At 38.4% G+C, this 22,357-nt stretch overlaps 1 protein-coding gene across 1 annotated transcript; it reads right to left on the bottom strand.

Moving 5' to 3' along the window:
• Positions 1–350: 350 nt before the first annotated feature.
• Positions 351–19,663, bottom strand: camk1a (calcium/calmodulin-dependent protein kinase Ia). Its single transcript, XM_085274504.1, has 12 exons — positions 19,507–19,663; positions 18,200–18,318; positions 7,032–7,163; positions 5,950–6,024; positions 5,355–5,493; positions 5,105–5,231; positions 4,751–4,826; positions 4,548–4,660; positions 4,370–4,448; positions 3,824–3,911; positions 3,488–3,656; positions 351–2,985 (listed from the first exon to the last, which is right to left on the bottom strand). Exons 2-12 carry the CDS (start codon positions 18,283–18,285, stop codon positions 2,882–2,884), a joined length of 1,188 nt encoding a protein of 395 aa, XP_085130630.1. The 5' UTR covers positions 18,286–18,318; positions 19,507–19,663; the 3' UTR covers positions 351–2,881.
• Between the last annotated feature and the right edge of the window lie 2,694 nt (positions 19,664–22,357).

The raw sequence follows: 22,357 nt of genomic DNA, 5'->3' as shown, positions 1-22,357 counted from the left end.
ATTTTTGACATTCATATTATTATCTGAAAGAAGAACCTCATACCATACATACTGTATACTAGACGAGCAAACATGTACATTTGTGATTAATGTTACCACTGACAATTACTCTAGATCTGTAGATATGAAATATACTTTAAATACTTTTTAATCAAACGAATTTGATCGTGGTTATTTTAAAAGTTGTAATTTTGTAGTATTGAGATTGGCGAGTTAAGAAGCACCGCATTTAAAAAAGTGAATGCATTGCCTTTTGCAGACTATTTGGAATCAGCACACTTTACATTTCTACAGTTTCACCTGAAATCTTTCAGAAACCTGGTTATTATATTATGACAGAACACACAATGCATAGACAAGGAAGTTTTATTTCAGTTTCAGCAATCATATCTCTGTGGGTACAAATCTTATTTTCTTACATCTTGTTCAATAACCCATGATGCATTGCATCCATACATTTGTAGCTCAAAACAGCTTTTACAAAAAAGGATATACAATATATACTTATATTTATATTTATATATATAATATACACGTGTTTCTTTATGAATTTAGATGTGTTTGTAATGGGTAATATAAGCTTTAAAAAACACAGCCAAGTGGAAACAAATCCCAGGAAAGGTTGAACAGAAGGTCATTACCAAACATATAATAGCCAGTTTCTCAAAGTCATCAACACTGGCTATCTTACAGTTAACATTAAGCCCTTCAAACACAGTTTGCATATTTTCCACAATTACAGTCATGTAAATCCAGAGTGATAGCCTTCTTTTACTGTACTATATGTATCAATAACAAAATGAGGGGAAATAATAATACGAGTGGGGGAAATAAACAGGTTTAAATTCAACTAAAGTGGACTGCTTGCGTACTAATGTAACACAACACAACAAGTGTCAGGATTTAAGTAATTCTAGCAAGCTGTTGGAGGGAAAATGCTTTGTCACACTCCTTTTCTGTTTTAAATCTCTCGAAGGCCGTCCTTCACCTGAGTCATACATTTAAAAAATGATGACATGCTTGATCTGTATCTTTAGTAAAGCATTCCAATTTCCCTGTATGGCTTTAGTATTTTGGGCCTTTTGCTCTGGAGGAACAAAGCTTGTACACTGGCAGACAGGTGATGCACACAATGGCACTGATGTGTTTTTTCCCCTATCACTGTCTAGATATCAGCTAGTAATGATTTGTTGGAGAGATTCAACATAAGTAATAAAAGCAAAAAAAACCAGAACGATTAAAAGAGAGTCCAGATGGAAATAAACATAGTACAGGAGAATTGTCACTCAGGTAGAGACTTGACCATCACAGTCAATGCAAATGATAAGTCCACTGTGCTGTGTTGTATTCTGTTAACAACATTACTTCTGGTGTTACTCACTTCACATTATATATCTCAAAATTACAGTATTACATCTTTTTTTTTTCAGTACAACAGAGTAATAATAATCATGTGTGTTTATACTAATTGATCATCATTCATGTAAACATATTGAACCAGGTCATGCAAACAGTAGACCAAAACTTCTTCCACTAGAGGTGCACAGCACAAAGCAGGCAGAGCGCGCAGACTGAGATCCCTCTGGAGCCAGACCTCGAGACTGACAGCCGGCGGACATTTAGACACTTTGTCAGAAACAAAACAGGGAGGATGAACATGATATGGTTATGTTTGTTTTCTTCCCACTTGTTGTGGATTCTCTGTATGCTTTTTCTAACATGACGAATGCCAATGGAGGAAGGTGAGATTACTGTGATTTCCAGACTTTTGGGGATCTCAGTTTGAGCCTCAGATAACAGAACAGCCATAAAACAAACAAACAAAGAAAAAAAAAACAAAGAAGTCTCCTTTTGATATTCGTACATTTCAGTGTTTTCCCTAACAAAAAGCATGCAGACACTTCAGGTCAGAATGACCCTTCACAAACCCAGTCTGAGCCAGAATAGAGTCCATAACCCCAGAATCACCCTTCACTTTCAATTATCTCCTTTGCAAATAGGCTTTAAACAAAAGAAGTGAATACTTATTTTTTTTTAAAGACAGAAACACTAAATAGTGACAATGTGAGGGGGGAAAAGGGGTTAACCAAACAGAAATAGATAGGCAGGTGAAATCAGCAGTGAAGACACAGCTTGAGATTTAACTAAACAGCTACTTGGTCGATGACTAGACTGAGTCATATTGATGGGTGAAGAGTATAAAGACATGCAGAAGGAGCTTTCAGTACTCTTTTCATTAGCTTTTTTCCCCCCTGTCTGGCCAGATTTTTGGAGAAGGCTGCGAGAAATGTCTAGCATGTGGTCCAGATGGACGCCCATTGTAACTGCGATTAGAGGTACTGCAGATGACAGATAATATAAGAGATACGTAATCAAAGAGAATACCTTTATCTCATCACAGATTAAAACTCTAGGCCCTTCCTGAAGCCAACCACTTATAGTACTAGCAAAATGTCAATGGCCACATTCACCTAGATTTTTTCAGCAGCGTGCTTTAATGGTGGTGGTGGAGGAGTATTGGCGGAGGGTTTCTGGACCAACATATTGCAAGATCCTTTAAAAGAGCCATGCCTACTTGAAGCAGCTTTGTTTACCATTAATGCAATGCAATTAAAACTTGTAAATCTTCACTCATGAAGTTTTTTCTTTTTTAAAAATTATTATTTATCTTTTCTTTTTCTTTTTTTTCCCAGGCAAAGGAAATGTATGTTTTGTCTGCACTGTAACAGTGACCTGCTGGCTGTGGATGTACTCTGGTGGACCGTGCCTGATAGCTGCTCTGCATTCCTGGCCAGACTGGGCGGGTCGGCGGGTCAGCGGGTCGGCGGGCTCTGGGCGCTCCAGGGATTCGATGTGACATGACAACACTATTAGGTTGTGCTCAGATCCGACTAGTTGGCCTGCAGCAGTAGGTGCAGCTTCTCAGGCTGTCCCGATCCGTGCTGCCCTCATTGCTTCCACGACGGCCATCCTCGTAGTTAGACACTGGATGTTAGAGCAGAGCACGGATTATTCTGGGGTCTGAGATTATCCATGGTTGGTGTAAGAGCTTGAGTCTGTCTGTTCAAAGTAAGTGTAAATTGGCCTAATCCAGCTAGCTCCTCTTCCTAATTCTACACCCACATCATATTGGGCTGATGATAGAAATAGGCAAGATTTCCAATTGTACCAGATTCACATCTCATGACAAATCAGTGTGGTTGTATGACTGAAAACCTTACCGCAAACATCATAAATTATTGTGAACTTACATTTTAGGGCTATCCTAAATAAGGAAGAAATTTTGTCTAAAATAAAATAGTTTGTTTTTGGTTTAATTGCAGCTGATAATTACAGTAACTATGATATTATTATATACATGTTAAACTCATCTCCTTTGACATGAAAATTCACACAATTTCTAAAAACATACACCTTGAATCACCTAAATTTTCCTGGGAAAAAATTGAATTTCCATATGTTCATTCACTGTGAACTGCTAACTTACAGCTCTCCTCCTCGCCATTCCCCAAATCGTCATCCTCCTCCTCCTCTTCCTCTGGGAGCAGATGTCCATGGCAGGGGCTGGTGGGAGTAATCTGACTGGGTCCCTCGAGACTAGTGCCCAGCTGCAACTTCCGCATGTGGCGCACCACTGCTGTGGCATTAAATGCTTGCTACATGGAGAGAGGGAAGAGTGGAAGGGGAAAAAAAATAGTAAGAACCTTCTGTGTCTGACAGCTACTGAAGGAGGAAAACAGTTAAGCCGTACAAAATGAAACTCCTGGCAATCTTAATACACCTCTTCCCACAGGGTGCTGCGTGATTCAGCCGAGGAACTGACCTTCCATTTACTTTTGGCAAAGTTCTTCTTGATTTGTGCGCTGACAGATTCGTGGATATTCTTATCCAGAGCTGTGTCACCACATATCCTGAAAGTCACCAAGAATTGGAGAAATTACAGGAATTTTAGGCACATGACTGAGACATCATATTGTAAACAATTAGCATCATTCATGGCTAAGCATTACTTCACTGAAGCATAAGCCAATCTGTAGAACACTGATCTGCTGATCTGCAATGTAGAAATGTTTCTTTGGGCTTTTCCCAAACATCTGACAATGCACAATCAAAGAGATGAGTCAGCTAAAGCAATCAGTTATATGCACACTGACAGTAAGAAAAAACAATAAACAATATTGCAGTCAATAACTGATTGATTGTTGTATCTTGCGATATTAAAGAAGCCGAAATGTCACCCCTGAGAAACCAGAAAAATTTAAAAAATAAAATATAACAAATATATAAATAAAAACTTGAAAACATTTTCAGACTGCTGCTTATGACATTATAGCAGCTACATATAGATCCAGTATTTTAGCTTTCCTACCATGGATGCTGGAGCGCCTGCTCACATGTGTATCTTTTCAAAGGGTCTTTTTCCATCAGGTGACAGATGAAGTCTTTGGCTGCCAACGAAATTTAAGTTCATGTACAAATAATAATCTCATTTGTTGCTATTTATGTATTTTTTTAATCTGTATTTGTAGTAGACATTTCATGGTTACCTGAATCTGAGATGTCATCCCAGTATGGAGAGTCAAATTCATATTCTGCTTTCAGAATCTGCTCAAACAACTTGGCGTCATTCTCATCGTAAAACGGAGGATAGCCACATAAGCTGTAGAAACGACATTGGATTTTATTTAATGCAAGAAACCCCCTCCAAACGCTCTCTATACTTCTCAGGGATAAATAAACTGTGACTTACAGAATATAAGAAATTACTCCTATGGACCAGCAATCCACTGCTTTACTGTATGGCTTCTGAGCGAGCACCTCAGGAGCTGCAGTCAACATTCACAGAGTGAGAAAGTATAGAGACAGAGCAGCGGTGAGGATGAATTCAAGTAATCTTGACCTTTCAGTAATACTATGTGATCTGCCAGGTCATGTTAAACAGGTAGAGAGCACTTCTGAAACACTTGCAGTTGACTCAATAGTGGATGAAAGAGCCTCTCACAATGCAGAGTATAAAGAGGGGATATCAGCTGAAACAGCTAGTGCTAAGCTCACATGAAAGAGAAGGGGGGACGTGAGAAGACCAGAAAATTGAATGCCTCACCCACATATCCAGGAGTACCACAGGCTGTGGACATGACGCTGCCCGCCCCCTCAATTTTTGACAGTCCAAAGTCACTGATCATAATCTTCGAGTCTTCATCCATACTGTAATACAGCAAATTCTCCGGCTGCAGAGACAAGAAGAAAGATCAAAGAGGAAGGTTAGAAAAAAAAGAGAAAAGAAAGAAAAACAAGCCAACTGCAAGACAGGTTGAGCTTTTATATCTCTGTCTTTTGCTGAATTAAGATACCTTCAAGTCTCTGTGGACTATCCCCATATCATGGAGGTATTTGACTGCATCCAAGATTTGATGGATGAGCTGGCTGGCATCTCTCTCCGTGTAGAAACCTTTCTCCACAATTCTGTCAAAGAGCTCACCTCCAGACACCCTGTCAGTAAAACAAAATCAGGGGAAAGAGTCTCTACAGTACTGCAAATATTAGAAGTGATTTTCTCTTCAACATGAGCTTAAATTTGTTTAAATTAAAAAAAATCTATTATCTTATTCTTTTATGATTATTACTGTCGTTTCCAACGGTTTACTGAATTTTAGCAAATTGTCCGAATTACGTAAGACTGCTTCATCCTGCTAGTGATTTCATGAGTTTGAACATTTGAAATGACATATATTAATACGAATATGATACACTGTCAAATTTGAGGTGTTACATAATGCCATATGTAACAGATTTTTTTTAAAAAGAAGCTTTTTCCTGATTTGTTTTCTCTAAATTAACAGAACAAAATCAAATGTTTCCAGGCTATTTTAAAGAAAAATATGAGAGGCATGTGTATCTTGTGTTGTGCAGTTGGCAGTGTGAAAGCAATGAGGAAGGAGAACTCACAGCTGCATGACAAGATAAAGGTGGGATGTACTTTCAAAGATGTCCTCCAGCGAAACAATATTGGGGTGCTTGATTCTGAAAATTCACAAACAGAAATCATCAGAAATCTGGTTTTTTTTTTTTTTAATTCGTTCATTTTTTTTTAAACAAGTCACATTTCACCAAACACCAAACGTTTATATTTAATTGGTCACCAGATGGCATTCTTGCTGCATAATTCCCATTTTAGTGAGCGCTGCTCTCTCTTTTCCCTGATGTGTACAATGGTGAACTCAGGTTAAAACAAGGTATTTACACTGCTCCCTAAAAATAGAAAATGTGACAGCCTCCCAGAAAAATCACAGCTAAGTTTTAGACAGATTACCTCTTGACTCTTTTCTGCACCTGCAGAAATGAACGAAAAACACTTATAGGGCCTAATAGCATGGTTATAACAAATGTTAGTCTCTTAAAACATTGATTTGGATTGCTTATTGTTATGAACCAGCCAACAGAAGGTTGAGCATCTCTCTCGGCTGCTGAGTCAAGTTGAAAGCATATGAGGCATCACTAACACAACAGCAGCTGAGAAGGGCTAATGTGACTTTTCGTAGGGTGAGAGAATCCCTCTGTCTTTTCTCAGATCATTTTTTTCAAACTTCCCTCATCTCCCTCACTCTCATGTCTCTCTTATTTATTTCATTCTGACTTAAATATTCTGTCCACTCCTCCCATTCTTTCACATCATTCTCCCTCTATAATACTCCCCCCACCCCACCCTCTCCACTTCTCCTCCCTCTATGTCTCTTTCTCTTTCTTCAGTACACTGCTGCGGGGAACTCCACACCATCTCCGCCTCTGTGTGCTGTTGCCCTGGCAACAGGGACACTAAAAATAGGTCTATCTTCTTTACTCCTGACATTTCCGGTGCACAATCCTACTGTTTCAACTGACACCATGCATTTAGTCACCCATTCAATTGACCCCTTGCATATATTTTGGAGTGATGTATATGCACTGTAGTACCAGGCTGCACTGATTGATCCTTCCAGCTGGACACAAAGCAGCAGCCGATGCATCGCGAGCAACTCCAGCGGCCTCACCTGTGTAGTACTGCGATCTCATTTTCGATATTGTTCTCTTTGCCTTCCAACGCTTTCTTGGGAATGCACTTAATGGCCACGAGCCTCTGAGTCCTCTTTTCCTCTGCTAGAACCACCTCGGAGAAAGCACCCCTAAAACACACACAAGCGTACATGCACCAATCAGACAGTAATTGAGAGACGTGTGGACTGAAACGGACAAAATCAGAAAGCTTTGTGCCACGATGCCTAGAGAGTGTGACATGAAAGAATAACACATGAAGAGTTGTTTTTTGTTTTGTTTTTTTAACAAAACATTCATGCTTATAAGCTCTAATAAATAAAAAATAACTATATATGTTTGAATATACAGGTTTTTGGTGCAATCTTCTTATTTCTTCTTATATGTTCTGCTAACTGGAAGGTTGGTGGTTTGAACCCCAGCTCCTCTGGTGTGCATGTTGTTCCGTCCTTGTGCAAAATAATGAAAATGAATTTCCCTCTCTGAGAGTGTGATTGATAAAGGGCTGCACGCACTGAATGAGGCACTGTATTTGTGCATTAATGCATGAGCGGTCAATAGGCCTGGAAAAGTGCTATGAAAACACCAATGTTTAATTTACCACTTAACCACACCAGACCTCATACACTGCATTCAAACCATCAGGGTTTGTGTTTGTGTTGCAAAGGTGTGCGCGTGAGAGAGCGATGTTTAGATGAATAATTCACAACGGTGGCATTACCAAGAGGATTTTGGGGGGCCGAGAAAAGGCTCGGGAGGTGATGCAACAGTCACGTAGAAAGATGGGAAGAGAAGTTGTTTTAAAAAAGGAAACGATGTTCAATAATAGATAGAGTAAATGTAGTGTAGCTGTATCTGAGGGAGACTAGACTGCATTATAGATTACGGTCTGGTGATGATGAGAGGCAGAATAGTTTGTATTTACACAGTCTCCCCACAGGAGCGTGGGAGGGAGCTCAGGAGGAGACCTGAATGCACCAACATTGTTAGCAACCACAGGGATCCTTTCCATGTGTGCGAAGCAACACTGTCACTCAAAACACAAACGGATGTTTGATGTTCAAGTTTTAGAATACGTCATCTTTTGAGCCAAAACTGAAAATGTTTGGATTTTAATAAAAATCTTAAATAATAATTGCTCGCTTTATATTCCTTCTGCTTTTAAAGTTAATTAATATGTAATTACAAAGCTGATGTAATGTTCTTCTTCTTCTATTTTTTCTGTCATCTCTCCATAATAAATGCTCTGCCTGAATCCGTGGTAATCCTTGAGATGGCTTTGCACCGTGGCCATCTTGTGCTCAGCGAACCAAAGCACTGGAAACATTTGCATAGTGAAGCTGATGCACAAGAAAGCAACCAATTCTAACACACATCTCTGGTTTCATTTTTAAAACGTCCTTAAAATAGTCTCAGAGCAAAATTGCATAAACGTCCATTTCTCATCGACCCCTGAAAGCATTTTAATATGTTTAAGCCTGCAGCATTTGTAGCTACATAGGCTTTCATCAGAGGGTCAAGAGTGCTAAACTTACACTATCGGTCAGTAAAACTCTGTCTAACTTTATGGGGATTATTGAAAGTAAGGCAATCAACACCTCAGGGGGGAGAGAGACCTATGGAAATCCTAATTTGATCACGTGTCTTTCTCATGGAAATGTAGGCAGTATTATCTCATTTTAACATGTGTCTGAAATGTACTGTTACATTGTATAAGAACTGCCTCATCAACTTTATAAATGGCATTTACACACTTCCTTGCTTTGATACATTTCTCTGAAATTCTTAGAACTACCTGTTCAACTTCCACATTACCGCACACATCATAGGGCTCATTCCTTTTAAAGCTTTGGCACATTTGTGGACATTAATACTAACTGCCCACATTATTAAATGCTTGTGTAATGCAGCTCAAATTGTATAGAACAGCTCCTTCTATACTAACTCTAAAGCACCCAGGTGTCAATCCTTTTGAACAAGTTAAAACATGCCGAAATAACAGAATTTCATTGTGACCGATTCTGATAAAGGGCTGTGAAAGAGTCTTATCTTTTTATTTTCCATATCAAAATAATAGGATCTGTTAGCAAATTGCAGCACAAATTACACAGGTATAAATGTGAATCTTGTCCAGTCACCCATATGCTGTAATGTGTACTGTTGTACTGGAAAAGTGTGACCTTGTGGATTTTCAATCATTGCCTTTAAACCCACAGTGCAGTTTACGTCACAAAACACAGAATTCACTGTTACACTGACAGCTAAAGTCTGTTTACTTTGTACTGATAAAGATTTTGAGTGTGCAGACTACTGTGTGTTTTTGATAAGAAACACCACCAGTAATTGTTCTGCAGTGATTTGAGATATGCACCAAAGTGACTGACAAAACAGTGAAACAACAAGAAAGAAAAATCATCACTTTTTATAGGTGCAGAGTGCAAATCTGTACTGTTCAAAATGCTATAATATCAGACAGCAAAATATCAGCACAATACAATAGCCATAAAAAACAATAAACAACAAATGAAGATTAAAAGACATAAATACATACAGTGCTTAACAAATTATTAGATCCCACCAAAGGTAAGGTTAATGCCACAGCCGCTGTAAATTAAAGTTACTGGTAATTACAAAAATATATTTTTTCACGTTTTTATGTGAAACATTTTAATGGAAAAATGTAATTATTGTTATTATCTATGAATTTTCTCATTTACTGTTTTACAAAAAAGGAAAGGAAAAAACAGTAAAGAAGATCGATATTTTTTATTACTTTGCAAATTAAAATTTTACTTTTTAAGTTTGAAGTTTTACTTTCCTGAACAGAAAAACGTGCCAGCTCAGGTTTGGGTTTAAAATGTTATCAGTTTTTTTTTAGCAGTTATAGCTACCATCTGGACCATTAGGGCTGTGCCTTATCATACAATATTACTGGAGTACATTTAAAAACACCCTCTCACAGTAGGGAGCAAACAACAATGGCACTAGCACAGGCATGTCCGAGAGTGAGAGCATGGAGTCAGTCCCCAGTGAAGACTAAGTACATAAAATGCAATGCTTTGCAAAATATGCAAACAAACAAAACAAAAACAACTGTTCCCACTAAAAGCGGAAAAAAACTTGTTCCACCATTTGAGGCGGAAAAAAAACAAAAAACCAAGCTTTAAAGATTCATGAGGAGGTGATTCTAGCAGATAGCAACAATGTCAACCTAACTATCATCTCCAGTAGAAAATATTTTTCGATTTCAGCTTTATTATGTAACAATATTTTACTGACTACTAAACAGTTACAATGCTAGGTTGCTAGGTATTCTGTCAAGCAGTTTTTTTTAGTACGTTTACTTTAAAATTTCAGTGAAAAACATGACCTAGGCTACTTTTTGTGCTTACATGGGATTTATGCTGTGTCACTGGAAATAATGCTGTGTCACCACTATTGTACTATAATGGTGCATCTACTGCAAGCACCTTGTGGGAATAGATTCACATTTTGAATTAGGTAGTCTGTCATCAGTGACAGTACCTCATTGGAAAAGAAGGATGGGAAGTGCTCTTCATTGTGTTTGCACTGATAAATACTGCTGCCTGCAAGCTGCAATTACTGATGAAACATTGTTGAGGTTTTTTTCTATATTATCATAGATTTCATAGTCACAGATTTCCTTGATATATAATGATATAATTTTCAAGCTGTATCGCCCACCTCTCATCACTATTGCCTAATTGAGAGTTCAATCCCACAGTTTATTCACTTTGCTCTAAACAATGTCATGTGACTGAAAAAAGTCAGTCTCTTAGTACTACAGTAAAGGCTGAGACAAGAATGGAAAAAGAATATACATAAAAGAATATAAAAATATATTATCCAAAATGTAATTTAACATGTGTAAACATAAAATATCATTAGCTGTAACAGAACTATGAGGCTGTATAATGGTCGAAAGTGTTCTTAAAACAATATGACTGCGTGATTTCAGCACAGATCTGTGAGTGACAGAATGACAGAGCAGACGACAGAGCCAGAAAAGGATCATCATAGATGTACATATAAACACGCACATACACACACATGTACACACTTCCCCACTGTTGCCATGAGACACACTGTAATTAACCATCCAGTTGCTCATTTCTCCTTGGAGACATAGTAGGGGTGGACTCTCAATGGGTTTTGGAGAGGAACACAGAGGAAGCTACTGTAGCTGTTGCTCTAAACTAATGAGAATATGTGGAGTGCTGTGTATTTTAACCCTGGACAGGCGCAAAAATGGGGCTGTATGTTCTCATCCAGCTGTAAGGTTTTCTTTTTTTCAGTCTCTGATTAAAACATTGTTTCTGTATCTAACCAGCAATTGGTAACATACAATGGAAATGTATTTAATGCCAGTAAATAATCCTGGCATGTGCATCAACTCGCTGTTAAGAAACTAAAATAAATACATTTCACATGAGTCACTGGACTCAAGACTCATAACTGATGCATCTGTCATCTTGGCAGTTAGAATAAGACATCTTGTAAAAGAAGATAGATAGATAGATAGATAGATAGATAGATAGATAGATAGATAGATAGATAGATAGATAGATAGATAGATAGATAGATAGATAGATAGATAGATAGATAGATAGATAGATAGATAGATAGATAGATAGATAGATAGATAGACACACACACAAAAAAAAAACACAAGTTGGTGATGACACTATCAGCCCAGCTGTCTAAATGGACAAATATTGATTCACACATTCTCATATCAATGTCTCGCATTGCTTTCACTCTAATTAGTGGTATCACTGTACTGTACAACACACACACACACATGCTTTCATTTTTGTACATATACAGTACTGTGCAAAAGTCTTGAGCCACCCCTCATTTTTTTGTTAATTTTTTAAAGTGGTCGGATCAAAATTTTCCGTTGGTGATTGGTTGCAGATAATAAGAGAGGAAGCACAGTGAATGTCTGTAGCCATCTGTAGAGGCATTAACACGGTACAAACTCTGTCATTGCCTTACATGCTATTTCTATGTATTTTTACACAGGTTTCAAGAGAAGGCTTTTGCACATATATACACCCATTGGCCACTTCATTAGGTACACCTTTTCAATACTTTGTTAACACAAATGTCATAGGCAGCATATAGACCTGCAGGAGTTCAAATCGAGCATCAGAAAGGAGGAGAAAGGTGTCTTTGAACATGGTCTGATTGATGGTGATTGATTGATCTGAATATTTCAAAAACTTCTGATCTAGTTGGATTTTCTCACACAACAATCTGAAAACAGAGTTTCCAGAGACTGGTCAGGAAAAATAAAATATCCAGTGACCCTCAGTTCTCTGTGTGAAAATGCCTTGTTGTTTCCAGAGGTCAGAGGACAATGGGCAGAACTGATATGCAGGTAACTATAACTCAAATAATCCCTTGTTAAAACCAAGGCTTCTAACAAGCTGTATCTAATGAAGTGGCCAGTGAGTGTATTTGCACCGTTTTAGTCTTAAGCCAGTGACTTCATACAGTTGCAACATAAAGTTGCAGCCTTAACCCCCTGGGTTCTAAGTATCATAGATGGTAACCCTAACTGTACACTAACACTATATATTCACTGAACACAGGTTGTCACATACGGGTCTAAGTATTTGCTACTTAAGAATGAATACTTTTTCTAAGTTCTGAGAGTTCCTTAGTTCAAAAATATAATTTTTTGTGGCAATTACTTTTATCAGGTTCTTTTTTTATTTTAGGTGATAGCTTCACAATCAGTAAAAACTGTTGCCCTTTTTGAAAACATCTACAAGGACCCGTAAGCCTATCGATCTCACCTGATACAAAATACTCACTTCAAACCCAACACGCCTCAAAGTCCCAAAAAAACCATTCCCGTTTTAGTCCAATCCATAATGTGTGTGTGTGTGTGTGTGTGTGTGTGTGTGTGTGTGTGTGTGTGTGTGTGTGTGTGTGTGTGTGTGTGTGTGTGGGCTTGAGAGAGTGTAAAAGAAGACTGCATCTCTGTGGATATATAGTACAATCCAATTCAAAATTATCTCTAGATCCATTTTTCGCATTGCAAAAATATCTTTATACATTCACACCACCACCACCACTTGGGAGTGGAGTGGACTATTCACCAACAATTGTACAACTGTACGTTCTCCCTTCACACTGCTAGAGTTATGTGTATGTCTCCTATTCTCTTCAAACAAACTAACCAGCACAAGTGCTTTCCAGTGATTCTGAGTACTGCACAGTCACAATATTTATACTCATCATCCACCTTTACAGCACAAGTAGTTCTTAAAGCTGACCTGCCTCATCTCTTTGTTTTATTTGAAATTAAGGCTCATTTTATTGTTATCCTGTCTTTATGAGTCATACTTTATGCCAAATAGCTTCCCTTTTAAAATGTCAGTTAGGTCTTGATGTTAAAACTAATTGAAACAAGGGGTATTCCAAAAGTGAGTCAGATACCATCGCTTAGGTGTAAACTATGATTGTGAACTTATTGCATTATTCCTCTAAAACCTGTATCATGTAATTACCTTGTTCCTTAACCGGGGGCTCTAAAAGAAGAATCAGGCATCAGCAGTAAACTTCAGAATCACTCTGCTGTGGAAGCTTAAGACTGATTTTACTACTGTTTTGTGGTTTAAATGATTTGTTAAGTAGCCTCTGTGTAGCTCATTTCTGTTAGACAAGCTACCAGCTCATGGGTATAATCCCTGTCCACAGCACTCATAAACTGAACTTATGTTCCTGCACACTATCACTGTTCATGATTAAAGTCAAGCTGCAGCGTAACACAGTAAATTAAGTGATTTCAGAGGACATTTATCCACACTGTAAAACAAAAAGACATCTATTTGGACAACTGAGATACAGAAAAGCGAAGGCTTTCAGTATTAATGGCAGTAATAAACCACAGTAACTACAGCAATGCCTCGGTCCCTGGACTCTCCTTCCATCTTAAAATCTTAAACAAACACTCTTGGTAAAGAGGGCCAACACAGAAGAAACTTGAGTCAGCTAGACTGTCATCGCATGTTACACCTCCATAACAAGTATCAAAATATAATCTGAACTTTTGTCTACTAGTTATGACTATTAATTCCAGGAACAAACAAACAAACAAAAAAGATTCTATCTGTATTTGTTTACTGCATTTTTCATGATGAAAGATTTACCCTTGACCCTTTGAGATTGACCCTTGACCCTTTGGTAACACGTTCTGCATTCATGTAGGCTACTTCCTTTTAACATTAGTAGTTCCACAAAGTAAAGGTTGACTGATATAAGCTCTTTAAGATGGATATCGATACTTCATGACACTTTATGATTTATAAATGTGATACTCTGATATATCTAGAGATGGGAATGAAGAACCAGTTTGAGTAGTTTGATTCCTTGGAATGCATTGTCGGCTTTTCTATCTGTCCTACTAGCAAATACGCTACAATCAGTTGATTTCAGTTTGTGTGCTGGAGGAGGGAAGTTGTTGTGCAGTCTAAAGTGGAGCTATGGACATTTTGTTTTGACTGCACAAAAGGAGAAGAGTGCAATGGTAAAGTATAAATTGCAAACAACTACATTATGCTGCTAACGCACCTTTTGCTCTTAGAAATCACCTGCACAGACAGCATGCTAACGGTAAGCTAGCGAAGACCCCAGAGTGATGTTAAAGCTGAGTGAATGCTGATCCCACCCCAGCAGCCAGACCCTGAACTTCAACAGGAAACAAACTGCTGAGCAGTCAGGCAGCAGGCTTCGTTTTTACCTGTTCATGTTGGAGTAATTAAGTAACATACTGCTTTATTTAAAAATATTCTGTGTGATATGTGTAATACATTACTTTTTTGAGTAATGACCCCAACTCTGGGGGAAAAACATCCAACATGCACAAACATTTGAACACACAGCATGCAATTAATTTGCACAAATGTAGTGTCTTTGTATATGCTGGTGCATATACAAATCATGGTGGTGACTAAAAATGGAGCCAATGAGAACACAACGTCAGCATTCATCACAGGGTTGAAAGTTGTTTCTCATGTCTCTTCTCACTTTTTACATTTTAATTTATCAACTGTTATGAATACACATTCCAATAGATCATCAAATATCTAATAATAGCTGATAATATTGACCCATAAATAAATTAGGCTCACAGTCATACATTAGGAACAGGGAGGGGGATAGAGCGTGCCACCACATGAGCCCCAACCAGCCCCGATTAGGTAGGTGTTAAAAACTGTATCTTGATGGAGTCTCACTTGGTTGCCTGACACAATTTATCTAATCATCCGATGACACTTGGGTTTTGTCAATAAATGAAAAAAAAAGTGTGTTGAGGATTAGAGTGAATGTGCTCTGGAGAAACTGGTAGATTGAACGCATTACCTCTGGACAGAAACAAGTTGTCTGTTTTCAGGAGGTGTCCTAAATAAACCGATGAATAGTTTAACACACCAAGAGGCTAAAAAGTGGCAAATTTTTAAGAGCATGACACCCAAATATTCTGTTTTGGGAAAAGTACAATTTTGTGTACAATTTCATTACACTAACAGAATCCCAAGACTCTATAGTGCCCTACAACTCTGTCTCATTCATTTCATTCTTGGTAATTCACAGTGTTGAAGGAGAAAAGCATGACAATAACAAAAGTGAAAAACAGTCTCCAAAGCAAGGCAGGTATATTAATTGTAGAGGGGGGATTTCTTTTCCCCCATCTGCTAACACTACCATGAGGACAATTTGTTCTCCAGTGGACTTCAAACAGAGGTAGAACTGTGAGGATTATTCGGATCTGAATATAATATTTCAACATAAATCAATTAACTTCACACACTGAATTCCTGGATAAAGCTCCCCAGTAATCTTTTCTCTGAGCATAAGGAGCTTTCCGTCAACACATTAATTCTACCCTCTGCTAGGTCCAGCTATAGTGACAGGAGGGAAAGAATATTACTACAGCATTTTCTTTTTCTCGTTTTTTTCTGGAATAAGAGAGCATGGCATCCTGGCATTTTACTCACTTCAATCCAAGTTATATAACCTTTAATATCATACTTTAACAGTCACTGTTTTAAGTTGCTGTGGAGTCCTGGTAGAATCATTTCAGGAGTTATGAGCATTAAGCAGCAGTCATGAAATCTGAAACATACAGTCAAAGTGCATTACAGACAGCATGCACAGCTCTGAGAGACAGATTTTCTGTCTCTTACAGTGTTTTAGATAACGAGACAGTGTCATCTACCCACTGCTATCTCACAGTTTTGGATGGGGACCAGAGTTGTGCAGTCATTAATATCTGATTCTGTGTTGCCTCTCTGGGGAAGCAGGTGTGATTCCAAGAGGAGAGAAAACAGCCACACTACATATGGCACACCCGTGTCATCACAGGTGGATGTGTGCTAGGTCACTTGTACTCAGTTTAGGGGTGGAGAGGTGCCCACCTGACCATCTGGGCTCAGTCCTGTCCCCCTGGAGGGTGCAGATGCAGGTCTGCATGAACCCATGCTTCACCATCACAGACTGCAAGGCAACCTGAACCCAGCTGGTTGAAGATTAATTTGGTAGACTTATTAAATCAAGATTTAAAATGTATTTCAAATTCCAGACTATGAGGCAATAACAAAATGTAATCAGGGTCAATATGAGGGCAGCGGGAAATATGATTCACCGCCAGATTTTACATGACTGGTTGGACTCAAGCTTCAACAGATTTTCTGGCAAACTGCAGTCAGCAGTTACAGCCAACTTCTCCTGATTACCCAAGTTTGGAGTTCATACAACAGTCTTATATCCTCCTGTCAGCCATGATGGAGTAGCTCCCACAGACACATATGAAAAGGATAAAGAGTAACAAGTCATACTGAAAATTACAATTTCATAACTGGTTTAAATAAAAGGGATCTATCCAGTTACATTGATTTTATGTTAGTATGAAATGTGTTCTTATTCTTTCTTTTTTTTACTTTAGAGTTTTCATAAAAGGAGAAAATGTATTATGTATACTGTAGGAAAGAGGAAACCCAGAACAAACAGCCTACAAGTATTTCACATCCTCCTCAAGCACTAACCTCTGGAGCCAAAAGTTTTTTTTACGTTTGTGTTGAAAACTGCAGTTCTTCTGCTGACCACTGGAGGCAAGTTCCCAAAACAAATCAGTCCCATTAGACTCCATGTTAAAATGACAAAATTTAAAGCACTAAACAGTCTGTTTTACATTCTGGTACGAAAAGTGTTTTCATCTCTATGGATAGTTTCTCCCTTCATAACAATTCGAGAGAGTACATTTGCTTTTTGCTTTTTTTATTGCATTTAATTGTATTTTTTACACAGGCAGCTGCAGTCGATTGGTATCTGCTGGTCCCTTTCTCCACTAGTTGGAGTCACTGAACTGGACCACTACACTGTGCTTCTGCTTTTGATACCTTTTGAAGCATTTTAATTGAATTATCTGACAACTAACAAATGCACTAACATGGTTTGCTTGTTACCATGACAACTCCACCCTCTTGCTGAAATATGGTCATTGCTACCTAAACAAAACAAACAAATAACAACAACAACAACAGCAAAAAATGAGGATAGTAAAAACACTGAAGCTTGCAGTTGCAAATCAGTTGGTGATGCCATGGTAGCTGCCTTCCTGAGAGCATGGTTTAGATCAGTGATAGGTGCTACACAGTCGTTAAATGGTGTGGAAATATATGGTAGAATGGCTATGTCAGGCTGTGTTAATCCTCATTATTTTGCTTTCACCACATTAAATCATGCAACATGCGTATGCACTCTGTCACCTGCAAGTACTCATAAGTTACAATGCGCATGGACAACAAATGCCAGCTTCACTATATGATGTCTCAGACTTTACAAACCTACCAGTACTTGTATGGGTTTTATCTTTGTGATGATAGACTCTCCAATAATGAAGGGAAATTTAATTCAAATTCTAAACATACATGGTTGTTTTTGTATCTAGTTATCCATAGTGTTATAGAGGCATTCCCGTTGCTGAGATTTCAGCAGTATTGGTGTAATGCAGACACAGCAAAAAGGAGCGTGACATCCAAATATTCCCAAAAGGTGTGGAAGTGCCTTTGCAAGTTTCGGCCAGTCAGCCATCGAGTCGAAATCTGTCAACTAAACAGTAAGTACTACTTACGTTCCCAGCACTTCTTTGAAGTCGTAATGTTCTTTGATGTCTGATGTCTTCTTTTTCCATCCATTTCCATCCTCTCCAAGAGGCATCCTACAATGCTGATGGGAAACGCCACACTACAGCTGTGGAAAAAAATAATCAAGGAAAAGACTCAGAGTATACACAATTAAGTTCAGATCAACTGCATTGATTTTCAATAGAGAAACAAATTAAATGATCAATTCGGGGAATTAGTGACTTGGTTACATTCTAAGACTTTTTTTTTTTTAATTCTTAAGGAAAAAACATCCACTTTTTCTCTTCTACTTTTATGTTTGCAAAGATTTAAATGCAAAGTGGAGATATACATGTTTAGGAATTTGTATACAATCTGTGCATTCCTACAGTGTTTAATATTGAAAATTAAACAAAAATATTCAGTGTTTTTTAATTGTTTTAGATTACACTCTGGTTATATGGTGTGCTGCACTGAATGACAAGAAAAAAAGCTGGAAGTAAGCGCATGATGACAAAATACAAAATTACAACAGCTCTTGTGTTTGAATTTATTAAACAGGACAAATTAGATGACCAAGGTATGTCTTATTAAGATGTAGACATTAATGAGATAAGAAATAGAAATAAATCACGACAAAACAAACCTTTAGCAACAAACCTAGGACAAGTTTACAAACAGAAACCACAAACCACTAAAAATGACAGTTCTCCAGTTCTAAAAACCACTAATAAAGTAGGGCAAACAGTGCAGCAGAGGCTGTCACAAGAAAGCGACCATATACCGTGGCAAAAACAAACACATGGTCAGTAGGTTGTAGGCAGACACTAGCTGGGGGACCTGTGCTATATTTAACACTTCGCTTGAAACAATTGGGTTTCTCTGAAGAATGAGTATCTACAAATATACAAATCCTTGGAGATCTTTGAAGTGGAAAGTGTAGGCTATTCCAGTGATTAGGGTTTGACAATAGAGGCTGCAGGGCTGCAGGGCGTGAATGGCAAGCAAGCAAGGAGTTTGAATGGAAATTAAAAACGATGCGATATGCTTCTAATGCCACAGCGAGCTCGTTTTTCGTGGGTCGTGGTGAACATGCAACTATCATAGACTACAGGAAGAATAGACGATGTGGGTGTGCGAACCATACTGCAGTGCTCAAGGGTACGGCAGTCAAATCAAGACAGCATCTTAAGGTTTAAGCAGGAGGCTGCGGACATGCGACAAGGAAGTGGAGCAAAGGCACTTTGTCTCACAGATAAAAATAACACAACGCAAACAAGCCTGCAATGAATGTTGAACTGAAAAGGGAACGTACCTAAATGGCGATCTGTGGCTGTGATGCGTTCTTCTTCCCTCTGGGAGCGAGTGTGCTTGCTGTGCTTGTGCGCAGCGCTGGGTCCGCTCCGACTTCTCCTGACGTCAAGAAAGCCAGACGTCTATGGACGTAGTGCACCATAAAATCACTATCTGTTCCCTCAACAACGCGATCTGCGATTCACCTTATGACTGTCGAGCGACTGTCTGTTACAGCTGAAGAGTTTTTATTTTTGGCGATACTATAGCGCAGATAATTCTCCTCCTTAAGCACTGTGCGAGTTAGATTCAGGCAAATTTTCAAGAGTTTTTGAAAGTCATAACAACCCAGTTTGAATAAATTATCAATCACAGCCAGAGAAGCCGGTTTAGCTACAGCAGACTAAACATTTTAAACGCAAAATGGCCCCAGGATGAATTATTATTTTACGCATGAATTATCAGAGGATTAAATCTCCCTTCCGCACCAAGCATCTTTCTTTTGCAGCTCTGTGCACTCTCACACTTAAACCATTTCCTGGCAGCCAAGTGACATGCAAAGGTGTGGACAAACAAAAAGCAGGTGAGAAGATCCGGGAAGAAATAAAATGTCTCACTCACTCATTAAAAGTTTATCGTTCCCCCTTGAATGAAGTTTGATTATTGTTTCTTTTTTAGTTTAATATTTATGTCGTAATTCAGTGCTTGTTATTCCTTTATTTTTATCACCACTTGCAGGATACTGTCCACATACTAAGAAGACAATCACTGAGTATCTAAATGTATATTCTTGGTAAACGTATACGGAGAACTCCACCAACCAGTCTCCATGGAACATCACAGGGAGAAAAAGCTCCACAGGGATGGTAGCACACAGCCCGCCATTTCTGGGAAAAGGCAGGGAGTTGTCCTTCTCAGTGTATCATTGTAAATAAATGTTGGTTGGGCGTACTGCATAGCCAACATTGTAAATCCAAGCACAATACATTATAATACAAATGTCCTTAATAACACAGAAAAGCTAAGTGAAATTCTCTCTCATAAAAAGCTCTAGTGTCTGAACACTTACTCCAATACTATAAAAACCATCACTGAGTGCCGTTCCTTTATGTGTTTTTTATTTCCTTTCTTTTGTCTTAAGCACTTGTTTAAATGTGCTTTTCAAACAAAGTGATGCTGAAGTACAAGTAATATGCCATTACCACAACTTCTTCTAGTAATCATAATTACCATAATGAAAAAAACTCTTCTTTAACTCCCATTTATAATTTTCACAACAAACTACTACATTATACTTTTGTACAGTTTTTTTTTCAGTTTCTTGTGGATACAGTAACCATAGATGTGATTTGTCATATGTTACGCTTCTTCTTTCAGCTCTTCACCACAGCAGATTATCTGACTCCATCCCACTGTATCCCCCGCATCCTCCTCTGTCACACCAGCCCTCTTCATGTCCTCCTTCACTACATCCATGAATCTGGCAGCTCCATCTTCAACATCCTTTACCCCATAAATCCATTCTCCCTTCCCTGCACATGTCCAAACATCTCAGCCTTCCCTCCCTAACTTTGTCTGAACCCGAGCTGTCCCTCTGGTGTTCTCATATTTAAGCTTGTCCACTCTGGTCACTCCTAATGAAAATCTTAGCATCTTTAGCTCTTTCACATCCCACCATCTCCAAACCAAACATCATAGCAGGTTTTGCAATCAAACATATAAACCTTTCTTTTCACTCTTGTTGCTATCCTTCAGTCACAGATCACCCCTGAGACTTGTCTTCACCTACTCCAACCTACTTGCACTCTCTTCTTCACCTCTCTTGTGGACTGCCCTTTGCTTTGGATCATTCTCCCCATGTATTTAAATGATCTACCTTCGCTACATCTGCTTTTTACAGCTTTACTGTTAAGCCTGTCTCCTTCTTATTCACACACATTTTCTGTTTTTCTTCTATGGATTTTCATTCTTCTTCTCACCAGAGGATACCTCCACCTATCAAGACTCTCCTCTGACGTTCTGACGTTCTCTATTCTTCTGTATCAACACTCTCAAAGCAAACATTGGATTGCTCTTTCTTAGCATGAAGCATATAAGCAAGCATATATATATATATATATATATATATATATATATATATATATATATATATATATGCATGCTGATCATCACCTCTCTTCCTAACCTAGCTTTAACAACTCTTTCCCTTCTGTCTCCACAGTATGGCTCATCAACTTGATCCCTCTGTAGTTGATGTCATATGTTTGTTAAAATACAGGGACAACATACAGGGTGAAGACTCTGCTCAATGGTTCTAGCTCAGAATGCATTGTGTCCACTGGTTCTTGGGCTTGGGACTTCTGAGATATTAGTTCTCATTACCACTCCATGTTATGATGTTTGTACTCTGGTGATTCAGGTGACTTTGATTGGAGTGGAGGTGTCCTCTCCACATAAATCACCACATTGCCTGGTTTTATTTCTGTGCATTTCTTTAATCTTCTTTAATTTTTTTTGGTTGCCAAGTTTGTGATGAAACACAACTGGGTGGGTTTGCAGTCTCTGACCCCCCCCAAAAAAAAAGTCATGAAAAAGGTTCAACCTGACCAAATCTTTAGGTCAAAACACAAAGAAGTGGTGTGGATACCATTGTTGCCTGACACCAAGAAAGTACTGAGTTCGAATCCCTAACTGGCTGGGGCCTGTTTGCGTGGGTTGCTTCTGGGTACTCTGGCTTTCTCCCACGGTCCAAAGACATGAGTTAGGTTAATTTATGATTCTAAGTGTAAATGGTTGTCTGTCTCCGTGAAAGACTGGTGACCTGTCCTGGGTGTACCCCCCACCTGGGTCAATTGTGATTTCTTATTCAATTT

Source organism: Mchenga conophoros, linkage group LG5 (genome assembly GCF_057382185.1).
Source record: "Mchenga conophoros isolate Kocher_MC1m ecotype Shallow Benthic linkage group LG5, M_conophoros_male_GT1.1, whole genome shotgun sequence".
NCBI classification, from domain to species: Eukaryota; Metazoa; Chordata; class Actinopteri; order Cichliformes; family Cichlidae; genus Mchenga; species Mchenga conophoros.
Note: the sequence above shows the minus strand (reverse complement) of the source record. Positions and strands in the feature narration are given on the sequence as shown.

Excerpts from the sequence above, each read along its gene's own strand:
- camk1a (XM_085274504.1), bottom strand. The coding sequence starts at position 18,285 with ATGCCTCTTGGAGAGGATGGAAATGGATGGAAAAAGAAGACATCAGAC. Across the intron at positions 5,232-5,354 it reads TAGTCCACAGAGACTTGAAG|CCGGAGAATTTGCTGTATTA; the intron begins GTATCTTAATTC and ends TTGTCTCTGCAG. Across the intron at positions 4,661-4,750 it reads GGAGTAATTTCTTATATTCT|CTTATGTGGCTATCCTCCGT; the intron begins GTAAGTCACAGT and ends TCGTTTCTACAG.